Source organism: Chaetura pelagica, unplaced genomic scaffold, assembly GCF_000747805.2.
Source record: "Chaetura pelagica isolate M959 unplaced genomic scaffold, ChaPel_1.0 scaffold37, whole genome shotgun sequence".
Classification (NCBI taxonomy): Eukaryota; Metazoa; Chordata; class Aves; order Apodiformes; family Apodidae; genus Chaetura; species Chaetura pelagica.
The window spans coordinates 2303314-2329034 of NW_009954567.1; the positions used below are offsets into that span (position 1 = coordinate 2303314).

The 25721-nt window shown below is 37.9% G+C and overlaps 1 protein-coding gene across 1 annotated transcript in view; it reads right to left on the minus strand.

Annotated features, from left to right (window-relative positions):
- Positions 1-9256: 9256 nt before the first annotated feature.
- The window catches only part of PDE4D (phosphodiesterase 4D, cAMP-specific), a 340865-nt gene continuing 324400 nt past the window's right edge, over positions 9257-25721 (minus strand). The window contains exons 7-15 of the mRNA XM_010005404.1: positions 22027-22120; positions 18527-18699; positions 16454-16552; positions 16203-16367; positions 14380-14479; positions 11580-11734; positions 10927-11049; positions 10252-10434; positions 9257-9667 (exon numbers count right to left, since the gene is read on the minus strand). Of these exons, the coding sequence (XP_010003706.1) occupies positions 9257-9667; positions 10252-10434; positions 10927-11049; positions 11580-11734; positions 14380-14479; positions 16203-16367; positions 16454-16552; positions 18527-18699; positions 22027-22120 (1503 nt within the window). The remainder of the gene's footprint in view (positions 9668-10251; positions 10435-10926; positions 11050-11579; positions 11735-14379; positions 14480-16202; positions 16368-16453; positions 16553-18526; positions 18700-22026; positions 22121-25721) is intronic.

Genomic DNA, 25721 nt, shown 5'->3' on the forward strand with positions numbered 1-25721 from the left:
AGGAGAGCCACTCTGCAGGCCAAAACACGAGGATATGAGACTCAGAACTCAATGGGGTTTCTTGGTTGAGATTCGTAGGTCTTCAATCCTTTTGAGAGCAGCAGAGTGTGGTTGAAACTTTCCTTGAGTGAGGCTTTGTTCCTTCGTTTTGATCCACTTCTCCCTCTCCGTCCTCAGTTCTCCCAGTCCCTTCACAGCTTTTCATCTTTTCAGCACAAAGGTCCAGGTGCCTACTGCACCAGAGCAGGGACATCAGAGGGCAAAGCAGAAGGTTGTATCTCTGCTAAGTGTCAAAACCCTGAACCAGATGGCAATAATTTATTTTTTTTTCCCCTTGTTTATTTTCTAAATTTCCTTGAAATAGTTCCCTCTTCCTTTTCCTTTCATTGGTGCAGCAATGTGCCCAGGTAGCCAAGAAGGCTGACAGCATCCTGGCTCATATCAGAAATAGGTATTGTGACCAGCAGAGATTGTTCAGTCTGGTGAAAAGAATGCTGAGGAAAGACCTTACTTCTACAAATACCTTAAAGGAGCTTGTAGAGAGGTGCATACATGCAGGACAACAGGAAATGATCACAAGTTTTGCCAGGAGAGGTTTAGATTGGATAATAGAAGAAACTTATTCATGGAGAGGATTGTTTAATACTGGAATAGGCTGCCCAAGGAGGTGGTTGAATCACCATTCCTGGAGGCATTTAAGGATGTGTAGATGTGGTGTTTAGGTATATGGTTTAGCACCACAATATGGACTCAGCAGAGTTAAGTTAATGGTTGGACTCGATCTTACAGGTCTTTTCCAACCAGAATAATTCTGTGATTTTGTGATTCCTCACTTGCATACTTCCCTGAGGGTTTCATATTCAACTTCAAGGAAATCCATTTTTTTTTAGGTTTCAGTGAGATCTTGTTAGCTGGTTGCACCTGAGGGTAGTTTGTGTGAGTAACCTTTAGCAAAACTGGAGGTGTTATGGAGACACTGTTCTAAAAAAACTCTAGCTGACACCTACAGTATGCTAAGCATGCATACACAAACTTATTTCACTAAATGGAAGTGTCCTAGAGGGCAGCACTCACTGCCTTGCACCTCTCCCCACTCTGTGCAGCACCTTGAACCTTCCCGCAGCTGCCTGGTGCTGGGGGAAAAGAGGCAGAGCACCCCAGTAGGGCATCTGCCACTACTTTCATATTTGGTGTGTACTAGGAACCATTTTGATTCTTTAACAGACAGTACTTGCCAGGAAAATTATGCCTCTGGCAAAGCAACTCTTTCCTCTGGTGTCCAGGAGATGGCTGCTAATTTTAAGGAGTGGAATCCCTGTCCCCCGTGCTGCCAGGAAACACAGCCCATGCACCAACACCAGCTGCCTGTATGGCTGTCTTCTACCCTTTGAACCCAAAATTTTAGCACACTTACAGGCCTAAATTTCCCCAAGTCCTGGTGCTCAGCAAGGTACCTGCAAGCACGAAGAGTGAATGGAACTGGATGACACAACTGCTTTGTCTTGCAGCCTGTATTTGTTGCATGTCACCTTCCAGTGATTTGGCTCCCTTGCCAGCAGCTGGCAAAAAAGGTGCACTGAGGGACCATCCCAACCTTCCCTTGGGTGAGATAAATAGGTGATATTTGTTTAATGCTGCTACACAGCAAGATTCCAGCTTTTAAACTTATTTTTCCGTTGCATTTTTTTTCCTCTCAAAATGCATATTCAGGCATCATTACCAAACCTGAACACCGTCATTCCAGTAACATTCTTAGCAGTACTAAACATTGTTTAAATAGTCTCCCATTTACTACTTCTCATGCATTTTTTTAGCCCTTTTACAGGCAAAGCTCTGTAAGGGATATTTCTGCACAGCTGTCATCAGCACAGCATCATTGCACACACGATGTATCACTGATTCCTTGATAGTCTCTCACTGGATGTGTCCCACATTCTTTGCCCCAGACACATATGGTTATTAGAGACATAGTACCCCAGTTTTTGGGAGGGAACGAGAGAGAGAAATCAGAAGAACAACCAAGATTGCTTTGAAGCTGGGCCAGGCCTGCTGCTTTGTTCACTGCAAGCTTTGCCTTTGTGGTACATGCAATTAATAAACAAAACTGCTCAGAGCACTTCTCTTCTCTTTCCACGTCATAGCAAAGATCTTAAAACCAAGAACTGCTTTATGTGGGGCCCTGAAACAAATCCATGTGCTGGAGAGGTCCACAGTCAGCTGGATTATAAAGGCAGCTCTATGTCAGATGGTGCTGGTCTTTCAACCAGAGGAGGGGCCTTGCTCAGTGTCCCAGAGCACAAGCGATGCCTTGTATCAAATAGGCTTTGTATCCAGCTTCAACCAACACCAGTTTAGAAAGTCTACCCCCAGCAGCAGTCATGACAGCAAATACGAGCTGCTAACCACAGTCTGAGAATGCAGTCAGCTATTCAACACTGTAATCAGTCAAGGTTATGAAAAGTTAAGTTAATAAGAGACCTGGAGTGCTAGTTTTCTGGAGAGTTTCAATTATCAGAAGGTAGTGAAGTTTTTACGCCACATTTAACATCTAGCCATGATGGCTTATGGGCATTTGTTGTAGGCCAAGTCCTACACATGTAAAACATACATGCCAACAGTACTTTGATTACTACATACTGCATAACTTGTGTTTTACTTTCCAGCCTTCTTCAGACAAACAGGTCTCTGCTGCATGTTTAGGCATTTGAACTCCCATGAATGCTGGAGGAAGACAGGATACAGTCTGGTGGGAGTGGGGAGTTATATATTGGCAGGTAAACTTGTGACTGTCAAGTTTCTGATCTACATTTGCTGCCTGCACAGCTCATCACTAGGCAGGTAATGCTATCTTTGGTCACACATACTCCATTTTCTCTCTCTCACTAAGGGCTGTTTACCCAGGCATAATATTGTCATTCTCCTCCTCCCATGCTAAGGGCTTGTTTAGCAGAGAAAGTCATCATACATTTTCAGTCTTTAAAGCTGTGCTAGCCTATGCATTGTATCAAATCATTTTTTTCCCTCTAAAAGTCCATCTTAAATGTATACATAGTTCTGACTACCACAATAATTCCAAGGACCTCAAAGCATTTGCTTTGTGAGAAGGAAAAAAAATAGCTTTTTACCTGAGGAAATGAGACAGAATCAAACTCATACCCAGCTCTCCTAATGTCCATATCTAAGCCACAGGATTATATTTGACAAAATGAGATTATTTTAGTTGGCAGGTATTTCTCGCTGCCCAGGTTTTGCTCCCAATTTGTCACTCTGATTTCTGTTTGGACTTCCTATTCCCTCTTCTACTTCTGCAGATTTCTCAACTGGTTTGACAGGAGAAAGCTAAAGATTTTCTTTATCCTTGTAGGCTAAGATAAATTGAACTAATGGGAGATATTTATAACATATTTGAAATTTGCATTCTTTTTTTCCCTGGAAAAACTAAGCAAATTTATCCACGGCTGGTAAAGAAACTTGTCTGGTCATACTGGTAAACACGTATGTGTGCTAGCAGCTTTGACTTTTGTTTTAGATGCAGCAGAGATAAAACAAATGAAGATGCAGGTATTTAGACTATTTGTCTTATTAGGAAATAGAGAAGTCATTAGTTTAAAAATACATTCAATCCCTATAGCAGCAGCTGGCTGCAATGAAACAACAAATCCATTTTGATTTTGCTCTGAAATGTGCCTATTCAATGCATTATTACCATCCACAGAGACTGACAAGAGAGCTGCCAGAGGACGTAGGAAGCAATGGAATAATCTTCTAGCTTCAGGCTCACCACAGGACAGCCGTGGTGCCTGAGCAGTGCCTGAGCCTTTCCATACTGGAAAGGTTTTAGTAGTGCAAAGATTTTAGGATTTGTGCTTCCCTTCAAAATAGCCATGATGTATGCAACCCGTTTTCCCATGAGGGCTACTGGGAACATGTGAGGATGAGCCTGCCAAGAGTGACAGGGACCATGTGGAGTGTCTGCCCTGCCTTGCTCAATGCAGAATCCTTCTTCCCAGCAGAACACTTCTCAGTCTCTTCTGCCACCAAGGGGTGATTAAAAAGGAATCCTAAGATTGGTACTCCTTGCAAGCTAACCCCAAACCCAAAGAAGGATCTAAGAGACATAAGGAAAAAATGGACATAGAATTTTTTTTTATTCATTCAGAAACTATTTTCAGTTAAGCAAACAACTCCCCAAACAACAAAACCCTCACTCTGATCAAGGAGAGGTGCATGAAAGCCACTTCAAAAGCTGGATCTTCATTAAGAACACATTTTTTCTTCAAGACAACAGCTGGCATTTATGACTTCTATTTTAAAAAACAATTTCTTGTTATTGTCCATTTTGAGCCAAGATTGTATGATCAGCATTTAAATACAGTGCTCTTTTTCTTTCTTTTTTTTTTTTTTATGTGGTATCCCAGAATGTCGCTCCTCTAGGCAAGCTGCAGTCTTCTAGTGTCTTTAAAGCATAAATTTTCTTTTCTCAGGATAGGCTGCTTTTGCCACTGAAGTCAATGGTGACATTTCCTGAAAACTGAGATCGAACACCTTCCTAGATAAATGTACAGCACCTTTGTGGATTGGACTTCCTTATGAAATACCGTGCTTTATTGATTTTTCTGATTTGTCCCCAGATTTATTTTGTATTATATATGTAAAACAGTACAATGACAAAAACACCATAATAAAACTATTCTGGAAAGACGCTTTCTTGTAAGATGTCACAACTATGGGATGTATGTAAAAAAAAAAATAACTGGGAAAAGAAAATAAAATACAGTAACTAGGCAGAATCAACCCATGCTTTTATTTCCATTGCATATAAAATTTCATATGAAGGTATCGATGTACAGTACTATCCCATAGGCTATAAGAGAGGCTAAGAAACCAGTGAATGAATAGTCATGTGCAATGTTCACACAAGTTGCCACTCTCAAGACATACCCAAAGGAAAAATCAAATTAAAACAATAACAAACAATTGTTCAGGATTTCTGTTGTTATAGTGTCCCTTTTATACCGTTTGAAACAAAAGCAACCTATTTCCTTTGGGCCAGGGCTGCTAAAATCTACAGTTTGTGTCAAAACAGAGGCTCTGTTTTTCCTTGAAAAAGAATCTCTCCTTTCACAGAGAAGTCACATGATTCAAGGGCTGGGCATCACTGGAATGGAGGAGAGGTATTTACCTCGCTCTGGCAAATTCACTGGTACCAGCTCTGAGTAGTCTGGAGAAATGTGACAACCCAAACAGCAGGAGATTCTCACTCCAATCTGCAAACCCAACACTAGTGTTACTGAAAGATCTATAGGTTTACCACTCTCCTGTAGATCTAGTGCATTATGCTATACATACATGTACAAAGCCTTCGATAAATCTATATAAAATAAAACTTTGGCTGCTTATAACACTAATAATTGGTGTTGGAAAGCGTTTTCAAGATTAAAGCTGCCTTTTTTCTTACTTCTTGGATTCTGCTTGTACAGTGATAATTTGTGCTACTACATAAAGAATGGATATTACAAGTGATTGTAGAAGCCTATGAGTTTTATCCCTTTAATTCCAATTACTTAATTTCCCAATATGCTTTAAAATCAAATGCTTATTAGAGATGCTTTCCAAAGATGTCTCAGTGTAATTCAGTACTGAAACAGAGCATCAATTTTATTATTTTTTTTTAGGAGCAAAAAATGGCTACAATATCTCTTTACAGGCTATCATCAGGGATTAATCAGAGAGGCAATAAAATTATATTGCCAGAAGTCTGGAAAAGCTTCATCTTCCAGTAGGGTGATGAATGAAAGCTCATTGTAGTATCGTGCATATTAGCTTGTATGAATATCCCCATCAGTTAGCAACTAAAAATACGGTAGAAATGCCCAGCCCTAGTCCCACAGCTACCTTACTTTAAAATGCAGCAAAACAGAAGAAAATATTGTTTAAAGTTAAGGCACAGCCCTGGGACCAAAGACCTGCAGCTTTTTTTTTTTAATTGATATATCTTTTATGTATTTTATACTTTTCTTGAATCATCCATAAACAAGCTCTAAGGTGACACAGACTATATTACAGGAGAAAAAAATGTACAAGGAATATGTATCCACAATAATCATTCTCTCACCAAGAGTTTCCAAATACGGCAACACCACCCTAACTAGGATGATGTTATAATAAGAACTGATAATTTACAATTAACATTACAGTATGTACATTACAATAAATACGTGGTTGTAAACAGAGACAAACAAGACTGTATTACAGGTAAGGTCATTTGGTGAGAAAAACGCATGGCACAAATAAAATAAATAATGCATTTGAAAAGAACTGTCAAAGCTTTCTGTAAAATCCATTTCATTCAAGTTTTTTAAACTTATGAATGCTATTTGTTCTATCTATATTCTTTCATTATTGTTTTTAGCAACGACACAAAACAATTTAAAGAATTCAAATACAGCATTATTCAATACAGTTACCTGCAAGCTATAGTGTACTGTTACAAGCAAGATGAATTTTCTTCCCCCTCCCCACTCAATACTCACTGACTGCAGTTTCTTATGGCAAAAATATTCAGAACACATAAAGCCACTTGTAAATTGTACTGTTTTAAAGCAGTGCGCAATGCTATAAACACACTTTGGCAAAAGAGGAAAAAAAAAGATTGTACAGTGCGTTATATCCCCAACTCGAAGAAATGATACGATTTTCTATTACTTGATTGTCCACATGTATGGTTGTATATCTCCAATATGGTGTTATTCTTTTAATTACTTTCAATTAGTGCAGATCCAAAACCTTTTCAAGTCCCACTGGGTTATTTTTTAATTTATATTGCTTTTCCATTATTAAGGTTCCAGGCACTCTTGGGGACTGAAAGGATTTTTAGATGGATCAGGTTCAGGAAGAAACTATGAAGAACAAATAATGAGAATCAAAAATGAAAAAAAAAACACAACATGAATTATCTTCATTCTCTTTCCTCCTTCTGTGCATCTTCTGTGCTATAAGACCTTCTGAGGGCTAAAGGCAGAAAAAACCTATGACCTGGATACAGAAGAATGCAAAATGCATTTAAAAGCTGAATTATTAGCCAATAGTTTTTAAACAGGCTTTTATTCTAAATCTCAGACACTTAAACACCACCACCACCTCCTATATTTATATCTGCAAATTTACTACAAAACTAGTCCAAATGGGCTGTCTTCTTTAGTTAAGAAATCATCTTGGTAGTGTCATTTTACCAGGATTTTACAGAGTGGGAGTCTGCCAGCTTTCCCAGGCAACTACTTTCCATTTTCTGTGCTCAAAACCACAATTTTAATGAAAAGTAAAGCAGAGAGAATAAATTTCCTTCTTCTTTCATGTGACCAAACAACAGCTGGAAAATTATAAATACAAACTCCTACTTCCTTTTAACTTTCCAAGTTACAAAACCTTTCAGTACCAATCAATTTGAAAATCTGTATTTCCTCACAGCACTAGCTGGATAAAAGATGAGAAGGTCTGAGATGGAAATAATATGGGGTAAACTACAGCTCTCATGATGCATTGCTCATATGCTTAAAAATACAAAATAATAATAGATTGACCTGGATCTTCTTGCAACGGATCTGAAAAAAATAATGCTAATCATTACTTTCATGTTGTACACGTCTCAGATTAGCAAATGGTTTAAATAACCTGACATAGATAAAAAGTAATTGGAAGTCAAAATTGGAAAATCTACACAAATGCTTTTTTCACCAGGAGAAATATTCCATACATTGTATTGGCCGGCTAGAAGTCTATAGTTCCCAGCCAAAAATGGTCCAGAGACCATGTTTCAGAGGGACACATTTTATTAGTATAGCAGAAGAGCTGCTTTTGTCTTAAGACAGCAATTCATTACCTTTCTTAAGGGCTTTAGTCCTGCAAGTCCTAATCTCAGTGGTGCCAGTTTGTTTCACTGGTACCACTTCTTGTAGTAAGACAGAATTGCCAGGATCAGGCCACTATGAGGTCAAAAGCATCACATACGTTCCTCTAATACATTTGGGAAAATTGTGATGCAAAACAAACGAACTAAAAAAGTCATCATACTGAAAAAGTTTAACATAACATAAAGGATATTCATGGAACTCACTAATATATAAAATAATAGACTTTTACAGATCAGTATTACCATGAAATTCTAAGGTGCAAAAAAAAGGAAAAAAACCTACAAGTATTATCCAGTGTAGCACAGGTTTGTACTGAAAACTTGCAAGTTGCTCTTTGGAAAAAAAAATAACCAGTGGCAGATGAAGTCTGAAAATGTTTTTCTTTAAATATAATACCTTGGTACATTTAATAATAAAAGTAAGCTCTACAAAAGATCTCTCTTTTACATATTATACAAAATGCAGAGGTTAGTGCAACCTACTAGGTCACACTTCTTCAGTCACATATCAGGAAGACTTGAAATTAGAAAATTATGCAATTTCCACAGCTCATCTTCCTTTTGGTAACAGAATCATGTTGTGTCACATCACTTATGTGCATTTGTTTTCCAGTAGGAACCTCAGTTCATATTCTGTCTGTTTCCTCTCATGATGAACACTATCCAATGCTTTCCTTGTGAAATGCAATGAATTCAAAACCTATCAAAGTATACCAGTATTTGGTTGGCAGGTGGTATTCCTTCAAAAACATTTGCTTTATTTAATCCAATCTGCCAAAAGGAAAGCTTATTAAGATGTAGTTAATGGATGTTCTCTCCCCCTGCTTTCTGATGCCATGGAGGTGAAAATTCTGGTTACAGTATTCCTGAGCGCCAAACTGAGTCATCAAGGTTAGTTTTAATCAACAAACATCCTGGCAGATGACAGCGAGTTGTGACCATGGTTGTAGCATATGATATACACTTTGGAAACCATTATCTAATAAAAAGAAAATGAAACAAAAAAAAAAAAGAAGAGAAGAGAAGAGAAGAGAAGAGAAGAGAAGAGAAGAGAAGAGAAGAGAAGAGAAGAGAAGAGAAGAGAAGAGAAGAGAAGAGAAGAGGGAAAAAGGAAAGGAAAGGAAAGGAAAGGAAAGGAAAGGAAAGGAAAGGAAAGGAAAGGAAAGGAAAGGAAAGGAAAGGAAAGGAAAGGAAAGGAAAGGAAAGGAAAGGAAAGGAAAGGAAAGGAAAGGAAAGGAAAGGAAAGGAAAGGAAAGGAAAGGAAAGGAAAGGAAAGGAAAGGAAAGGTGTAGAGAGAAAGAGAAAAAGAAAGAGAAGGAGCAAAAGACAGAGACTGCATCTTCAATGTTATGTGTCAGGAGTATGGTCTTCTACTACACAAGGTTCTGTCTGGTTCTCCTCGTCTTCTACTTCTTCCCCTACTTGCTCATCAAGAGGAATTTCAGTGGATTCTGAATCCTGGGTGCAAAGAGTCTTGGAGTCACTGCAGCTGGTGTCTTCTTCTACTTGACTTCCACTGTCCTTTTCAGTGTCTGACTCACCATCCTCCTCCAGTGTTAGTTCAAACTGGAATTTTTCAGTTTGGCCCTGCCTACCCTCTTCCTGGTCATCAGGTGCAGGAGAGGGACTTTGAGGGATTGTGCTCTGGTACCACTCTCGATTGTCCTCCAGTGTATCTAAGATATCCTGGGCATCTGGGTGAACAAGATCTGCCCATGTCTCCCACAGAGGATGAACAATGTATTCTATAAAACCCACCTGTTTCAAATAATACAAAATTAGGATGAGCTCTTATTCACAAAGAAATAAACAACTATTCCTATAAGTCAAATTAAGTATGATAAATATATCACTAGTAAGAGACACTGGATGCACTACCTTTAAAGGTGGCTGCAAGGAAACCATACTGTTTTATGTATATTTACATTTCAAAAGTATAATTTAGGATGTTGAATAAGGATTTGTAAGGGGTTTGTTTTCAAATGAACTGTTCATTCCAAACAACTTCTCTGCACTTAGTGAGCCGAAAAGCTGCTTTATAATTAATTCTGCTTTTGAAGGAAACCCTAACAAACAGCTGTGCAACACTCTTTTGATGAGTACGCACCAGTGCATATCACAACAGCAATGGAATCCCTTCAGCAAACAGCTTGCCATGCACTATGTTTTCACAGTAAAAATCTCAGCTCCCTTCACTTACTACTCAGGAGCTGAACCAATTAAGTAGGAGGAAAAAAAAGGAAAATAGTGCCTTCAGAAACAACTCAAAACATGGCAATAGAAAATCTTTTTCTATTAAAATGTCATACTGTGTTATTTAACTGCCTACTCAAATCAGTTACCTGTGATTTTTCTACAGATGCATTGTGCCTGTCACACATGGGACTTATCTCCATTCCTCTCTCTCTTTCCCGATCTCCCTGACAGAAGAATTCCTCCATTATTCTGTCTGTCCATTGGCGGTAGAGATTGAGAGGCTTGGTTGGATTGCTTAGGTCTGCACAGTGCACCATATTCTGAAGAACCTAAAATAGATTGAACACCTGCAGTGTTATTACACTGGAGAAAACCAGCTTCTTTTCCATTTACACCTTTGTTGGCTGTGGAACAGAATCTGGAAAATACACGTAGTTAAGGATTTATTCTAAGCAGCAAAAACACACACTTGCGTGTTTTTCACACTTGAACTAATAACCATGAATTATCCCACTTCTGCTTTTTGTGTCTGTATAAGGGAAAGAAAATATTTTAGAGAAAGACCAATCAGGCGCTGGTAATTTGAAGGGAAGGCCAAAATCTCTTTTAGTCCAGAAGCACTCTAGCACCTTTTTACTCTCCCAGAGAGTCACTCAGTATCTAACAGAGTATGTCACAGGTAGGAAACATAAGAGGGCATAGAGTGAAGGCACTGAGACATGGTGTGAGAATGGACACCTGATCTGCTGGACAACAGGCAGGTCAATGTTATTAAGGATGTAAGTAAATACAAGTGAACATCTGCAGACACATTTTCTTACCTGGATCCTGTCTGAATAGTTGTCAAGAAGCAGGACACCAGAACTGGTCACTTTTTTGGTTTCAACCATAGTTTTTAAATCAGCCAACAGATTCATATGCTTAGACATGTCAGTTGCAAGTACCTTGAAAAAACAAGCAAATAAATTAATATTATGTTAATTATCCCACTGATTTTAAAATAAATAAATAAACCTTTGAGTACATAAGGAACAGTTTTGGGGAGAACATAACTCCTCCATCTAAATACATTATAAAATTCTGAGTCTTGTATGTCTTAATGTCTAAAATAGTAGGTTTTCATTTTGGTTATTTTAAGAATTAGACAAAATTATTTTTCAGAATTATTCAGAATGATCTGATTAGCCTAAATTCAGTATCAATTTAGTAACAATTTTCTAACTGTGACAGTGAAATTGCATATGTGTGAGTACAAAAAAAGCTTGAAGCAGGACTCTATGGCTTCTAAAAGGGCACAGATGCCTTTAGAATCTGAAAATAACCCACTCTTCGTATTTGGTTAAGACACAATAAAACTCCAAACTTTTAATGAACTGGTTGCGGTTCTAGTGACATGTAATTTATCATAAAATGCTTTTGTGCTTTGTTATTCCATTTGCTAGCACTATGGAAGAGAGTCTCTAGCAGAACTCACAATGTCAATGACCATTTTCCTCAATGACTGCCTCTGTTTTTTGGTCAAATTCTGGAAAATGTCACAATTTTCTTCCTGTAGCAGCTTGAAGCCCACAGCTAAATGATGATTCTCCAGTACTGATGAGTCATTGTACATCAAGGCGAGTTCAGAATCTGCAACAACAATTGCAGGGCAGAATGTTACTAAAGCCTGTGCTTCTACCAAATCCCTTAAGATTTTTCAAATTTGTTACATTCATGGAAAGATTTACAGATTAACTTTTAGAAACAGAGTTCCAGTAGTTCATGCCGTATTGAAAGGTACAGAATTAACGACTGAATATCTTAAGAAATCATGGCAAAGTATGTTGAGGAAAACAAAGAAAATATTTTCAGTGAAGAATGTACACATGCCTAAAGTGGCAAGTTATAAAAAATATGAGGACAATATTTTTCAGAATACACGTTCAAATTTGCATGAGGCCACACAGAAATACTACATGCATAAAAACACCTAAACTAAAACACACTTCGATGTTTCCTCTTCTCATGCCTGCCTCCTATAATAACTACTAAAATTCCATCGTTTAAGTCAAGTTTCAGCTATCCAGCACTCAGACTGGGAATACACAGTTGAGGCTTTGCTGCAGGTCACCCAGAGAGTGCATGTCTTGGTTTTCAGACCATGTCCTTTGGCAGTTAGCTAAGGCACTCAGATGCCTAGCCAATTAGACCTTCAGGTCATCACTCTACGACAACGGGGTTTTTTGAGAGCAGGCTGGTAAGATGATAATTATGCTTCTAGTCTTTTCTTGAAAGGTCATGGGGCTTGAAAATGCAGGCAGTGGCCTCGTCTACTGCCAGGTATTTGAGTGTGGTCAAAGCCTGAAGCCATAATACTGCCTTCTTTAACAGAAGTATTCTTAACTAAGTGTATGGGACAATCTCTAAGTGACTGTACTGTGACCCTGGACAGAAGCCAGAAGCCAGGAGGAGCGGCCTGGTGGCACTTCTGATTGGCCACAGAAACTTATCTAGTGCCTCCCATGTCATGAGAAAGTGCTGATGTTTCAACCAGGCCTATAAATAGGGGGTACATACAAGTTTTCAGGTGGTGACACTCTCTGTACCAAACACCCCCCATCAGTGACACTGCATCCAGGATTGCTGATCTCTCTATCCTTTTGTCTCCTACTCTTTTCTCTTTCTCTCATAGTTAGTAAGCTACACAAGATCCATCTTGATTTCCTATAAAGCCATATGGCTTAGATGTGTATAAATTGTGGAACTGCCAATATTTATGGAGTGTGTGTTCTGCAGAAATCTTAGCTAATAAAACATGGGTCTATTTTCTCATTGTTGTTGATGATTATGCACTCAATTCCTACTAAAGTTGATGTTTGTGTTCAGACCTTGAGTGTTATCTCACTCTAGTTTACACCAAGGCTGCCTGCAAATCTGGGTCACTCCCTGCCCCCTCTTGCCCCTCTTGAAAGGGATAAAATCTCTTTCTCTTTCAGCTTGGCAACAGCAGTTTCAGTTAGTGATCTAATACAACTGACTTGGAAACCTTCTCTATCAACAGTTGAATTGAAAAAAAACAAGACATGTTTTAATGCTACTGAATAAGCAGCATCAGAATCACACCCAACCCAGATGAATTTCAAGTGTCTGCCTAAAAGTGAGAGCTTTATGTATCACTTTGATCCCTTCAACTAGCCTATTGTCCTGTTTAAAACTGAACAACTTAGTGGTTTCACTGTAGCACCTCAGAGCCACCAATATATCCTGATACGTAATTTCTCATTAAATAAACAAATCAAACCTTTATTTATATATATCCACTCTGAAGCATTTAGGAATTACACACTGTTTCATGTACTATACTGCTTATTTGGGGTTATGCTACTTTAGTACAAGTGCAATAGAAATGCAGAAATGACAGTATCTATAAATGTGCATCCAGATGGGTCAAATACATGTTTACATGTCAAATACAAATGTTTCCATTTCTGCAGCTTCTTGTTCTGTGTCTGGTTTATCAGTGTTATTTCAACTTTTGTACTTCTGGGTCAGTTAATGTAAAAGGAGAAGCTGGAGGATGGCAAAAGCAAGAACATCATATGACAGAACCTGCACTGACCTACAATGTGCTACCCACTTACAATAGTAACATAAGCCACTGAAATCAAAGCAGGTTATATTGGGGGCAATAAGCCACTTGGTTAAATTTGTCACCATCAAGTACAACAAAGCTAATACTGTTTTTCTTCTAGCAAAAGATTAAAGAGGGAAGAGAGGTTCCTGCAATGCTGCAGACAACAGCCTTCAGAAATGCACAAAAAGTACACAAGGTTTGAAGTTTGGAGATGACATTAGGGTCTCATTTCATTAGGGCTTTTTCCTTCACTCATAGAGTGTATGGCTATCCTTGGTCATAACACATGTCCAATATAAACCCATAAACTGTTGTCTTCCTTTTTTCTGATTTTTATTTAATCTTCCTTTGTTTTTTTTCCTACAACTTTATTTATTTAATGTTAACTAACTAATTTCTAAGAGAGACCACATCCAGCACATTGAAACAATGCCAGGATTATAGATCACGTCTTGGTAATTCTTGCTAGAGGGTACTATGTGTATTATTCCTAAAGTTACAAGAAAGTCAAAACAATATCCAGTTTAAAATACAAACAACTATTTATTTACTGAGAAAAGGTACAAACAGAAGCAAAGAAGGAATTAACTGTGTATTTTTGACATGCTACATGCAGATCTTGTGGTAAATTGTTGAGAAAACCACCAAACATCAAACTTACTTGTGTTGATAAGAAACTGGTTTGAAACTCCAGGATGATCTACATCATGTATTGCACTGGCAAAAATTGCTGCAAGAATCTCCAAATCAGTGAACACTGCCTACAAAATAATGAAATAGGAATGACAATCACTAATCAATGAAAAAGTGTTTTCAGTGAAGAGAATTCTACTTTGAATTTAGATCTGAACAAGCAAAATTTATTTAAAAGGTATCATCAAGAACTTTAACACATAGACTATCATAACCTTTTGTGAAATTATCAATTTTGTAAAACTGCATAAATATTTGAAACATGGCTAAAATAAAACGATCCTTTTTTTCACATTGACACAATAACTAAATTCCACAACACTTTTTTTCAGCTTCAGTCTTTAAATATCATCCCTTTTGTTACCTCATTAAGTAAGGTTAGATCAGTAACTAGTTTCTAACCTATAGCACAAATTGAAGTTAAAAATTTCATCCAGTCTTCTACGTGTTGTCCTATACTTGAAAGATGCACGTCTCCAAAATGATGCTAAACGAAATGGTGACAGACTACAAGGTACCTTACTTCGCATTTCCTGATTTTTTTTTCTGTATGAGATTATTAGGAAGATAGGACTACAATTGACCTGGCATGTCATCGAGCCCAGCTCTCCTGTCTGATGCTCCCACATTACATAATTGCTTTCATGATCAAGTGCGTAGATCAACAGTAGCGGTGGGCACTGGGCAGACATTGTTGTTCTACTGGCTAAAGCTCTGCTGAGAACAAGGCCACAAAAAACAGCTGATCTAGAAAAAACCCCCAAAATGAGACTGATGACCAGTTCAGCTGGTGATTTAAGAATATAACATGATCTTCCTTCTTGAGATAAAGAAAACCTGCCTCAAGAGAATTCCCAAGGCTTTGAAAATCAATATCTGCCAACAGTCTTAAGGTTCACTTATAACACTCAAGAAGGTGGCAAAGCAGAAGCATTAATCTGGTCATTATGAACAAGAAACAAAATGCAACCCTTACTGAAAATGAGGGCAAATTCTGAATAACTACTAAGATTTCAATTAATTGCTTTTTCTGTTTTTTTCAATTTACTGGGATCTACCAATGTTCGCTATGCTAATGCCTGAATTATGCTTAAAAAAGGGAAGGTAATCTCCATCTTTCTTCTACATTCTGCTGAAGAGATTTAAGCACTTTTAAATGAATCCTTCAGAAAAGAACATACTAAATGCTATTTTTCTTCCAAACAGTGTTGAAATGATTTTGAACAAAAATGAGATAGTCCAGTGACAATTCAATACATGTTCCACTCTGCCTAGGCAACAAACAGGAAAGTAGGCTCCCAGGACCAGAATAAATATGCACAATAAAACAAACAAACAAAAACCAACCAAACAAAAAAAAACAGACCAAGAAACAAATGGCTCTATTGAGGGAATCCCATTTTATCACTATCTTTCCTAAGCAATGCCATTAACTGTGGTTAGCGAGAACCCCACATGGGAAATAATGACAGAACAGGATGTAGTATCAATAATGAGATACTGGAAACAAGTCATGCATTGTTTTACAATGAAAAAGGTTATGATGGTACACATCTGCAAGTATAAAAACATGATTTAAAAGAAAAGGATGCGACATTTTCTGCACAATATTTACACTCAAATATGATTGATACTCACAAAAATCTTTAAAAGAGCACAATTCATGCAAGAAATTTTAAGATTACTTTTAAAAATACTGCAGAAACTAAGATACTTAATATTTAGTTTAGAAGGGTCTCAGTATGTCCCTTTCTCTTACACCTGCCCTCTTCCCACTTCAGAGTGGTTTACCTCTAATGCCGGGGTTGACAGCAGGACATGGGTTGACTGAACAACATCTGCAGCATGTATGTTATTGTGATATGCCACGTCTGCATGGTAATGGTCTTCTAGGGTCATCAAGTAAGTTATTAAAGTGTCTACTGGAATCTTAAATGTTTTTAACAGGTCCCGTTCCTAGAAAAGGAAAAGAGAAACAAGATTACAAGCATAGGAAAACATCTAAGACAAGCAAAAACATCAGAATGGCTTCTGCTACTTGCCTGAAAAATAGTGTGCATGATGACTGTCAGTGGTCTGTTTCCAGATAACTCTGCTACTCTGAAAACCTGAAGGCCCCATTTGTTCACATCCTCTAGTTCCTAGAGCAAAATCAAGGAACAGACACATTAAAAGCTAACGCACAAATTCCAGTGATTTTGTTATTGAAACAGCTACAAACAGCATGCTCACGGAAAGCCAGACCTTGCTGCTATGAAACCTATTTGGTAAACCCTAGAAGGGGGAAATCTGCTGCTACTACCCATGTGGTATTTTAATTTGCAGCTACCAGCTTTGCAGTTTTTTATTTAAAAAGTAGGAAAGAGTGCCTCTTAAGTAAAATGCACCAGATGGAATAATACTACAGTATCTGGAATGCACTGAACTGACACACTTTGCTGTCCCACTGCCCAGTGACAGAAGAATGTAGTGAAGAAGAAACCCCTAGACATGCTGTGGTTCTGCTGCTGTCTCCCTGGTTCTCAGAAATGCTCTTGAAATAAAGGGGCAGATTCCTGAGAACACAAGGATAAGCATGTTTCAAAGTGCAAAGCTCTAAAATTAAATTAATAATCACTTTGTGCCAGTTTTAGATTATCATCAACTACTTAGCTCCTGCTGCAAAAAATCACAGGAAATATCACTAAAAGCAAAACCACAAATGATGTACTTAGATGATACAGCTGAAGACAGGAGCTGGATGGACAGCTCTAATACTATATGCCAGTTCTGTGTTTTCAAAAAACATTTTCCATTCCTGTGACATTATATGGCATGTTTACTCTTCACTCCTCAGATATTATTTATGAATAATCAGCTTTATTAATGCATACTTGAATGCTAATGTACATTCCAGCTCTAGATGAAATCCTGTTCACATGGCAATTAACCCTTATGGCCTGACCCTGATTTCACTTGTTATCCTTCCACTCAACGAAATGTGTACTATTTCGAGACCAACCTTTGGTGCTGCAGCTTGAAATCAATGGTCATAAGCAGTGGATGGAATAAAACAGACTGTTTTGGCTGTAATGTGGTTTTGGCAGCAGAGGAAGGGGCTCTAGGGGTGGATCCTATAAGAAGCTGAAAAGCTCCCCTGCTTCCAAAAATGTGGCCACACCTTTGGCCAAGGCCCACCATCAGAGACAATGGATTCACCTATGTAATTAACATATTAAAAGAAAGGGAAACAAACTGATATAAGACCTCAGACCAAAGAAGAGGGGCGGGGAGGGGGATGGAGAGCAGAGGTGAGGTCACTGAGGAAGGACGGGGAAGAGGTGCTCAAGCAGAAGTTCCGCTGTAGCCCATGGTGAGACAGCAAGCTTTTCCCCTGTAGCCCCTGGGGGAGCACGGTGGGGTAGATGAGGACCAGCAGCCTGTGAACCATGGTGGGGCAAATGTGGATCTGCAGCTTTGGAGGACCCCATGCCAGGGGAGGTAGCTGTTCCCAAAGCAGGCAGTGACTCTGTGGAAGCCCACGCCAGAACAGCTTGCTCCTGAGGGACCTTGTGGGAGGGACTAATGTCAGAGACATTTGTGAGGGACTCTCTCCCATGGGAGGGACCCAACAGGGAAGCAGGGGAAGATTGTGAGGAATCCTTCCCCCTGAGGAAGAAGGAGCAGCAGAAAACAGTGAGTGACAAAGAGCCTGTAAAACCCACTCCCTGGCCACATATGCTGCTGGGAGGGATGACGCAGAGAAACAAGGAACACAGTACTTTGGGCCCGGGGTGAAGGAAGAGGTGGGGTCAGGTTATTAAAACTCTGTTCTTTGTTTTCTTTTTGTCCTGCTTGCATCTGATTAGTGACAAATTAAATAGATGATTTTTTTTTTTCCCAAATTGACTCTGTTTTGTCCGTGACCATAATTGTTGAGTGAACCCTTCTTGTCTTCGTCTCAAACCACAAGCTTTTAGTTGGATTTCGTCCTCCCCATCCCACAGCAGAGGCAAGGCTGAGCAAGTGGCTACTTGCTTCTTTTTTATCAGTTTTGCCCAAACCACGACACTGACAAGTTCACCCTTTCTTTTAATTCAGTGGCTTAAATTCAAGGAGATATATATATTCTCTACCTTGGCAAGAACATCTTCTTGGTCTGTTTTAACTCCAAATCTGGGAATACTGGAATTAGTTAGGCTAGAGCTGTGCGTCAGTTTTTTGACTCCACTGATCTGGGACATTGGCCTCTTCTTTTTCTCTTTCTCTTTCTGTGTTGGAGAAGGGATTTCAACTTCATGTTGTTTGTCTTCAAAAGAACAAAAAAAAAAAATACATTTTTTAAGGAATTACAAATACCTTTGTTCACTACACAGTTGAGTTGCATCTTATGGATATTCTAATTAGCAACAAAACTGGTTTTATTTGGGACTTTGCAACAGATACTTTGTATCAAGAGCAGTAAAAACATGGAAACATAAGCATAGCTCTATTCCTCAATATAACCAGATTTCTATTTCACAAGCTGACTCACTCTTTCTTAACTGGCCTTAAATGTGACTCTTGACTGTCTGATTTCCAGTTCTCCTGCACCCTTAGCAAAGGCACAAAGTGTCAATACTTTCCATTATAAAAACATTGTTACAAATTGAACAAAAATGTAAACCTTTAATTTTGCAAGAAAATTTAAAATTACTTCTTTTCTAGGAAGAACACTCTCTGAAACTGTATATCAAAAAGAATCAAAGTGGTATCTCATGTAAATCTTTACAAAGCATTTTCAGGACTTGAAGGACCTAATACTTGGGGCTGGTCCTGCTTGTGTTAAGATGATAAAAGTCAGTAAGCCTTTTGCCAGCCATATCTACAATGCATTGCATTTCTCCATCTCTTAACCAGAGCAAGTAATACTGACACAAAGACTGCTTTGCTAAAACACAGCCTTTTGCTGTGGGCTTTTGCCTCCATAGCAGTATCAGTAGCATCACTTTATACACATCATCAGTGTATGTGCCAGAACAACTTTATACAAGGATTAAACTGACAGTAAACGGAATAGTTAGGTGATGGCTAGCTGATCATTGCAGAAATGGTACGGTGGTGTGCAACATCATTTAAAAGACACTGTAGAACAAAATAAATTATTTATGAAAAAAAAAAAAAAAAAGAAGAAATGGGCACTTTAAAACATGTCTGTTTTTCCCTTACTGCAACACCCATTTTCATTACAGACACTGAAAGTGGATGATGGTAGCAAGTACATTTCTAGTTCCCAGACTGTTATTTTGTTTGCTTCTTCCCTTTTTTCAAAAATTTATTTATTTATTTATTTATCTATTTATTTATTATTACCCTTTAGCAGCTGCATTTACTAGATACCTCAAATTCTAAACAAATCACAGTGAAGAAACTGTAGAAATTTCATGAAGCTTTAGCCTGTGGCACTGAGGTCCCCGATTGCCTCCTCCAGACTTCACTGCTCTCCTCATATGGACAATCAAGAAAAGCGGGAGGCAGAGCTTTGCAGCTCTTGACTGGTGCAAACAGACAACAGATGACGAGCAGTGATTCGTGTTTGCGCTTTGATGTTTATGACTTCAGTCATACGCGCAAAGTTTAGACCCATCAAAGGGAGGTTCATAAGCTGAGCTGTCAGACTTAAGTCAAGTGAAAGGATGTGTCTGAACAACTTTAGATCCCTGAAGGAATTCCATGGGACTGACCCTGCTTTTGTAACAAAGAGGACACAAGGCAAAGGATCCCGTGCCGATCTTAATATCCAGAAAAGATTGCTTGCTGTTTTGACTCTGGTTGTCCTGTTCTCCTTAGCAGGTTCTCTTACATTTTATATTAATAAAAAAAATGTTTGATGACACTGAAAAATAAAAACTTTGCATATTTTATACTTGGTATAGGAGACTTAAATCTCACACATGGAATATACTTGTCATTATGAATAACTTCATACATTTCATATAGCCCTACTAGGGCAAAACAGTCCTTTTTTTCCTCCTGTTTTCTCATGTCACTTCCCTAAATCCCAAATGTGGGAAAGTCTGTAGATGCTCAGGAGATAAGGTTATGTATTAAAAAATATTTATAAAGTAGATTAATTAAAATTTTCCCTCGAGACAATGTTTTCTCTCTTTACATTGTTCCTCAGAAATGGTATACTTACACTGCATATCTTGAAAATAATTCAGCAATGTATCTGTAGCTATGGTAATTTCCCATTGTATTCCTCTTGAACATAAAATTTTAAGTGTCCTCAGTTTTCATGCAAGCACAAAACAATACCCATGGCTCAGTAACTACTTAGAAGTGACTGCCTTTCCACTCAAAACTGAAATCCCATGTGAAAGGCTGACAGGTGCATTTCCTTACTCTGTCAAAATGAGATCTAAGTTTTCAAGTAAAAGCAAGCAGAAATGGGAATCTTAGTTTTTTTCAGCCTAAGTGGGTCATCTTCCCAGGCATCTGTATACTGCAACTTCCAGGGCTCCTGAACCTATGCAATAGTGCATCTCCATGACAGAGGTTCATCACTGTCTTACTGTCTGAAACCCTGCTGTGCCGGAGTGCTCAGGCATGCTACTGAAACCATGGATAAACTTCAAGTGAATTTTAAGACATAATAAGCGACCCATTTAAAGATATGGTGACAAGCAGGATAAAACATATCTAAGAAACTGCGGTTCTTTCAAGAAAACTCAAGAAGCACCAGATATGGTGTCTTACACAAATAAAAAAAGATGTATCTTAAGATGTGTGACTGGCACTTTCTAAAGTACTTGTTATCCTAATTTGCACTTCTTCAGCTGTGCCCCCCCCCAGGCACATTTCTCAAAACGTAATTGAAAATAAGCCTCCCCTTATACACGCTGCCTTTATGAACCAATGGTGTTTTGCTCAAAACATAACTGAAATTGGTCTGTTTTCCTTATCTTCAAGTTCAAGAACAGTATGGAACCAAGTTTTATTCATTTTCCCTTGTTCTAGCAAAATAATACATACTTAGTCCAGAAAAGGCATAGAGGAGGAACCCATACTCTTTGTAATACTGTGTCAGGCTTTTCTTAATGCTTACATCCCACCATGCAAGCTCTTGAGCTGCACAAAAACTCCTGGCAGCAGTCTGTTTCAATGTTGACTCAGTCATACTCATCCACCTGTTGGTGTGCAGGCAGGGAATATCAAAGCATCAGAAATGTGCGCTACAAGATTTTAAGAGGTTACTTGTGCTTCTGTACTTCTAGCACAATGAACCCTCTTTGCGGTAACTTTCATAAAGGAAACAGAGTGAAAGAATACTTTTTAATACATATTTAATGAATTACATATTCATTTCTTAACACACTAACAATACAGTAATTGCAATGTTACATGAGAAGTGTATTAATATTTATCTGTAATTACACACACAGGGAAGCCATATGCACCAACTAAATGAGCTGTGAGGAAATGGATCTAACATGATCTCTCTGCTTAAACACTGAAAAATGAGGTACTAAATGTAGTTTCTGAGAAGAGAAATTAATACAGAAAACTATTTGCTTTTAAGCTCTATTACAGCCCAGAGAGAGATTTTAAAAAAAAAAAAAAAAGGTGCAAAAGTTAACTCCCAACATAGTCTTACCTAAGAATGTGTTTGATATATATTCCGAGACCTGATTGCCTGACCTGCTCATTTCAGATAGGTGGGTTAGCTCCCGGTTGAGCATTCTTTTGAACTGGAAAACAAAACAGAACAAAAAAACATAAAGTTAACAATCAAGATGTGTTTCAGTTTGGATGAGAAAAAGCAGCCAATTCATAACTGGGGAAAGCACATGACATTAAGAATATATACTAAACTAACTATAAAACCAAAAATCACATGTAACATCGCTCTATCCTACTAACTTATTCATGGGTTGAAGAATGTAATTCTTTACTAGGGTCTTCTTATCATGTTTGTAAATTAATCTATTTGTGTATTTTTACAACAAATTTTATAATATTTCAAGTTTATGTAACCTCTCATCATTAATCTACTCAAATATATTTGACAGTACTGCTGAAAACTCATCAAAATATCTTACTGTTTTCTTATACACTAGTATGAATAGATTCAGGTTTTGTTGTCTTTGACTCAAAATTATTATACTGCATCAGTCCAATTACTTGACCATTCCACAGCCTCAGAAATTTATCAGTATCTGTATGAAGCACTGGAGTAGAAAATACCCATCTGTGGAAACATCTTACTTTCTCCTCTAAATTAGCAATTCACTCTAGGCACTTATTCAATAGGTGTGGATATTAATACTCCGGAAAATGTGTTATTGATTAGGTACTGGCCAGTGACTTGTTCTTGATTACTTCTAGACTTCAGGGTTAAACTATATACTTTGCAGAATGATGTTGGATGTGTTAATTGAATAATACAGCTTTAGCTATCTTACATGCATTTTCATTGACTGTAACTCTGCCCTGATTTTATCAACAAATAGAACTCAGCAATATTTATTAATGATTCAAACAACTCTTGCCAATGTAAATTAGCATCCATCACCACTGCATTTTCTATTGCACCATCCTTACATTCTGTTGTTCAATTCCTCAGTCACCTTTTCCTCTTACCAAAGCCAAATTATTTGTGCCATTTTCAGAGTCATCTTTCATGTTGTTCACCAACTTATGACTATTAATTGCATCAAGCAATACCTATCCTTAGTATATATTCTTGTAAACATTTTGAGTTGAAAACCAGTAATTTATTATTCAATATGAGATGAAGCACTAGACTAAACATTAACCACCTCCTTTTCATTCCCCTGGAATTACCAAAACCATTTTTTCAAAGAGACCTTGCATAGTGAAAGGTGTAACTTCCTTCACAATGTCTTTGTAAGTCACCAATTTCTGTATTGCTCACAGTATGCCAAACAAAAATTACCTTTAATATAACACTCTGAAGATCAGCCACTGCATTTTCCTGCCATCTTGACATGTTACCAGTTCAGAAAGTCCCTGCTACAAAGACTGAATCCTACTTTTGTCACAAGCCAAAGACTCAGCTTTGATCTCAGGCACAGCTGTGTGGTAGCAAGTGCTCAACACATTTCTGAAAATTAGAACCATACTACAAATACATTTACACATACAATGAACTGCAAGACTATACATTCTGCATGAAACCAGTATCAGTCTCTACAGTAAAGGTCTGATGTTTGTCACCCATGTCAAATGTTAAAAAAACAAGTCAAGCTTGCCAAGCAGTAGTGACAGGCCCCTAAACCCTAAAAATATTTTTAAAAGCCTTTCTTTAAACTTCTAAAAAACACTTAAGTAAGATTCACATGCACTCCCCGCACCCCGCCCTCCCCCCCCCAAAAGGTGAGAATTTGAATTATTTAAGGCAAAAAGTTAAGATCTCATAGAATTACTTGTCTCCAAATGCTAACTAGAAACTGCAGCTTTAAATTAAACACTATGTATAGAAATCTTAGTAAAAGGTCAGAAATTGACAAAATCACATCAACTAACTGTTGTATTAACTGTTATCAGTATATCTATTACCACTCCAATATTGCCTCTTCCTTAATTTAATACAGCTAATTTGCCAGACCTCAACTAAATAGGTCCTTCTCTGTCTGGTTGTTTCCAAGTAAACCCCTTTAGATGCTGTTCAACTTTGTGAAGCTTTTTATGCTGCAGACCAGCACTACTAGGTCACGTTCTGCACTTCAGAACAAGACCATCTATCCAACATTGGTATGTATTCACCAGGAACTCTCCTTAAATGTTTTCCAGCTTTGAAAGGAGAAGGAATTGGTATTTGTTTGCACACTTAAGTAAGATTCACATGCACTCCCCGCACCCCGCCCTCCCCCCCCCAAAAGGTGAGAATTTGAATTATTTAAGGCAAAAAGTTAAGATCTCATAGAATTACTTGTCTCCAAATGCTAACTAGAAACTGCAGCTTTAAATTAAACACTATGTATAGAAATCTTAGTAAAAGGTCAGAAATTGACAAAATCACATCAACTAACTGTTGTATTAACTGTTATCAGTATATCTATTACCACTCCAATATTGCCTCTTCCTTAATTTAATACAGCTAATTTGCCAGACCTCAACTAAATAGGTCCTTCTCTGTCTGGTTGTTTCCAAGTAAACCCCTTTAGATGCTGTTCAACTTTGTGAAGCTTTTTATGCTGCAGACCAGCACTACTAGGTCACGTTCTGCACTTCAGAACAAGACCATCTATCCAACATTGGTATGTATTCACCAGGAACTCTCCTTAAATGTTTTCCAGCTTTGAAAGGAGAAGGAATTGGTATTTGTTTGCACTATACTTTTTCTGCAGCTACCTGACACAACAAATAGGAAGGACTTTTTTTTTTTTTTCTCCAAATTATAAATTTCATTTTGGGTAGTACATAGAGAGAAGGTTCGTTACAACATATTGGGAATAATCTTGTGGAACTTATGGAATATATATTCTTTAATAATTTCTAACTAAATATTTATTGTAAAGACTTCCACAACAAATAGAAGGTGCAGGTAGTCTTTTCTAATGCTATATTCTGCACTAGTCTGAGGCAAAGCCTCATCTTCCCACCTCCAATCATACTGTAAGTCACCACAACTTAAAATCTGCAGAACAGTTGGTGTTGCTGGACATGGGTGTACAGCAAAACAAGTCCACCAGTTCTGTAAGGTCTTCCTGCTAATGGCAAAATTAAGAAGTGAAGCCTTCAGATTTTATGAACTGTGGCAGCATAATTTCCTCATGCTCCTTCACGTGGTGCTGACGCCACAGCAACAAGACTTCAGTTGACATTTATTTTGAAAACATCTGGACTAAGCAGTTTAAAGAACTGTTTTGATTTTCTCATTATATAACAAAGCCTTACAATCATCATGGACATTGAAACAGATGAAGTTGAAGACCATATGCAGACAACATGATGCAGATGATGCAGAACAATAATGCTCTTTGAGAACATAAAAAAAATCAAGAGAGATTAACAGTGATCTAGATGTTCAGACATTTTTGTTCATTATATCCTGTTTCAGTATGTCTGTATACTACTTAATCCTCTGATATTTAATAATTTGTCTTTTGGAGGAAAGAAATCTTTTTACAAATTAAAAAACCAAACCATCCCAAAGCCCTTGCTCTGTCCTGACTGAACCTATTCCGCAAAGATTTGATTTGGGCCCAAGGGCAACCATATATAATTGCTGCTTCAAAGTCCACAAACCTTCTGCATATTTATACATCCATGCACTATTACTTTACAAGTAAACTCTGCCTCTCACGTGGCTCCCAGAAGACCTCA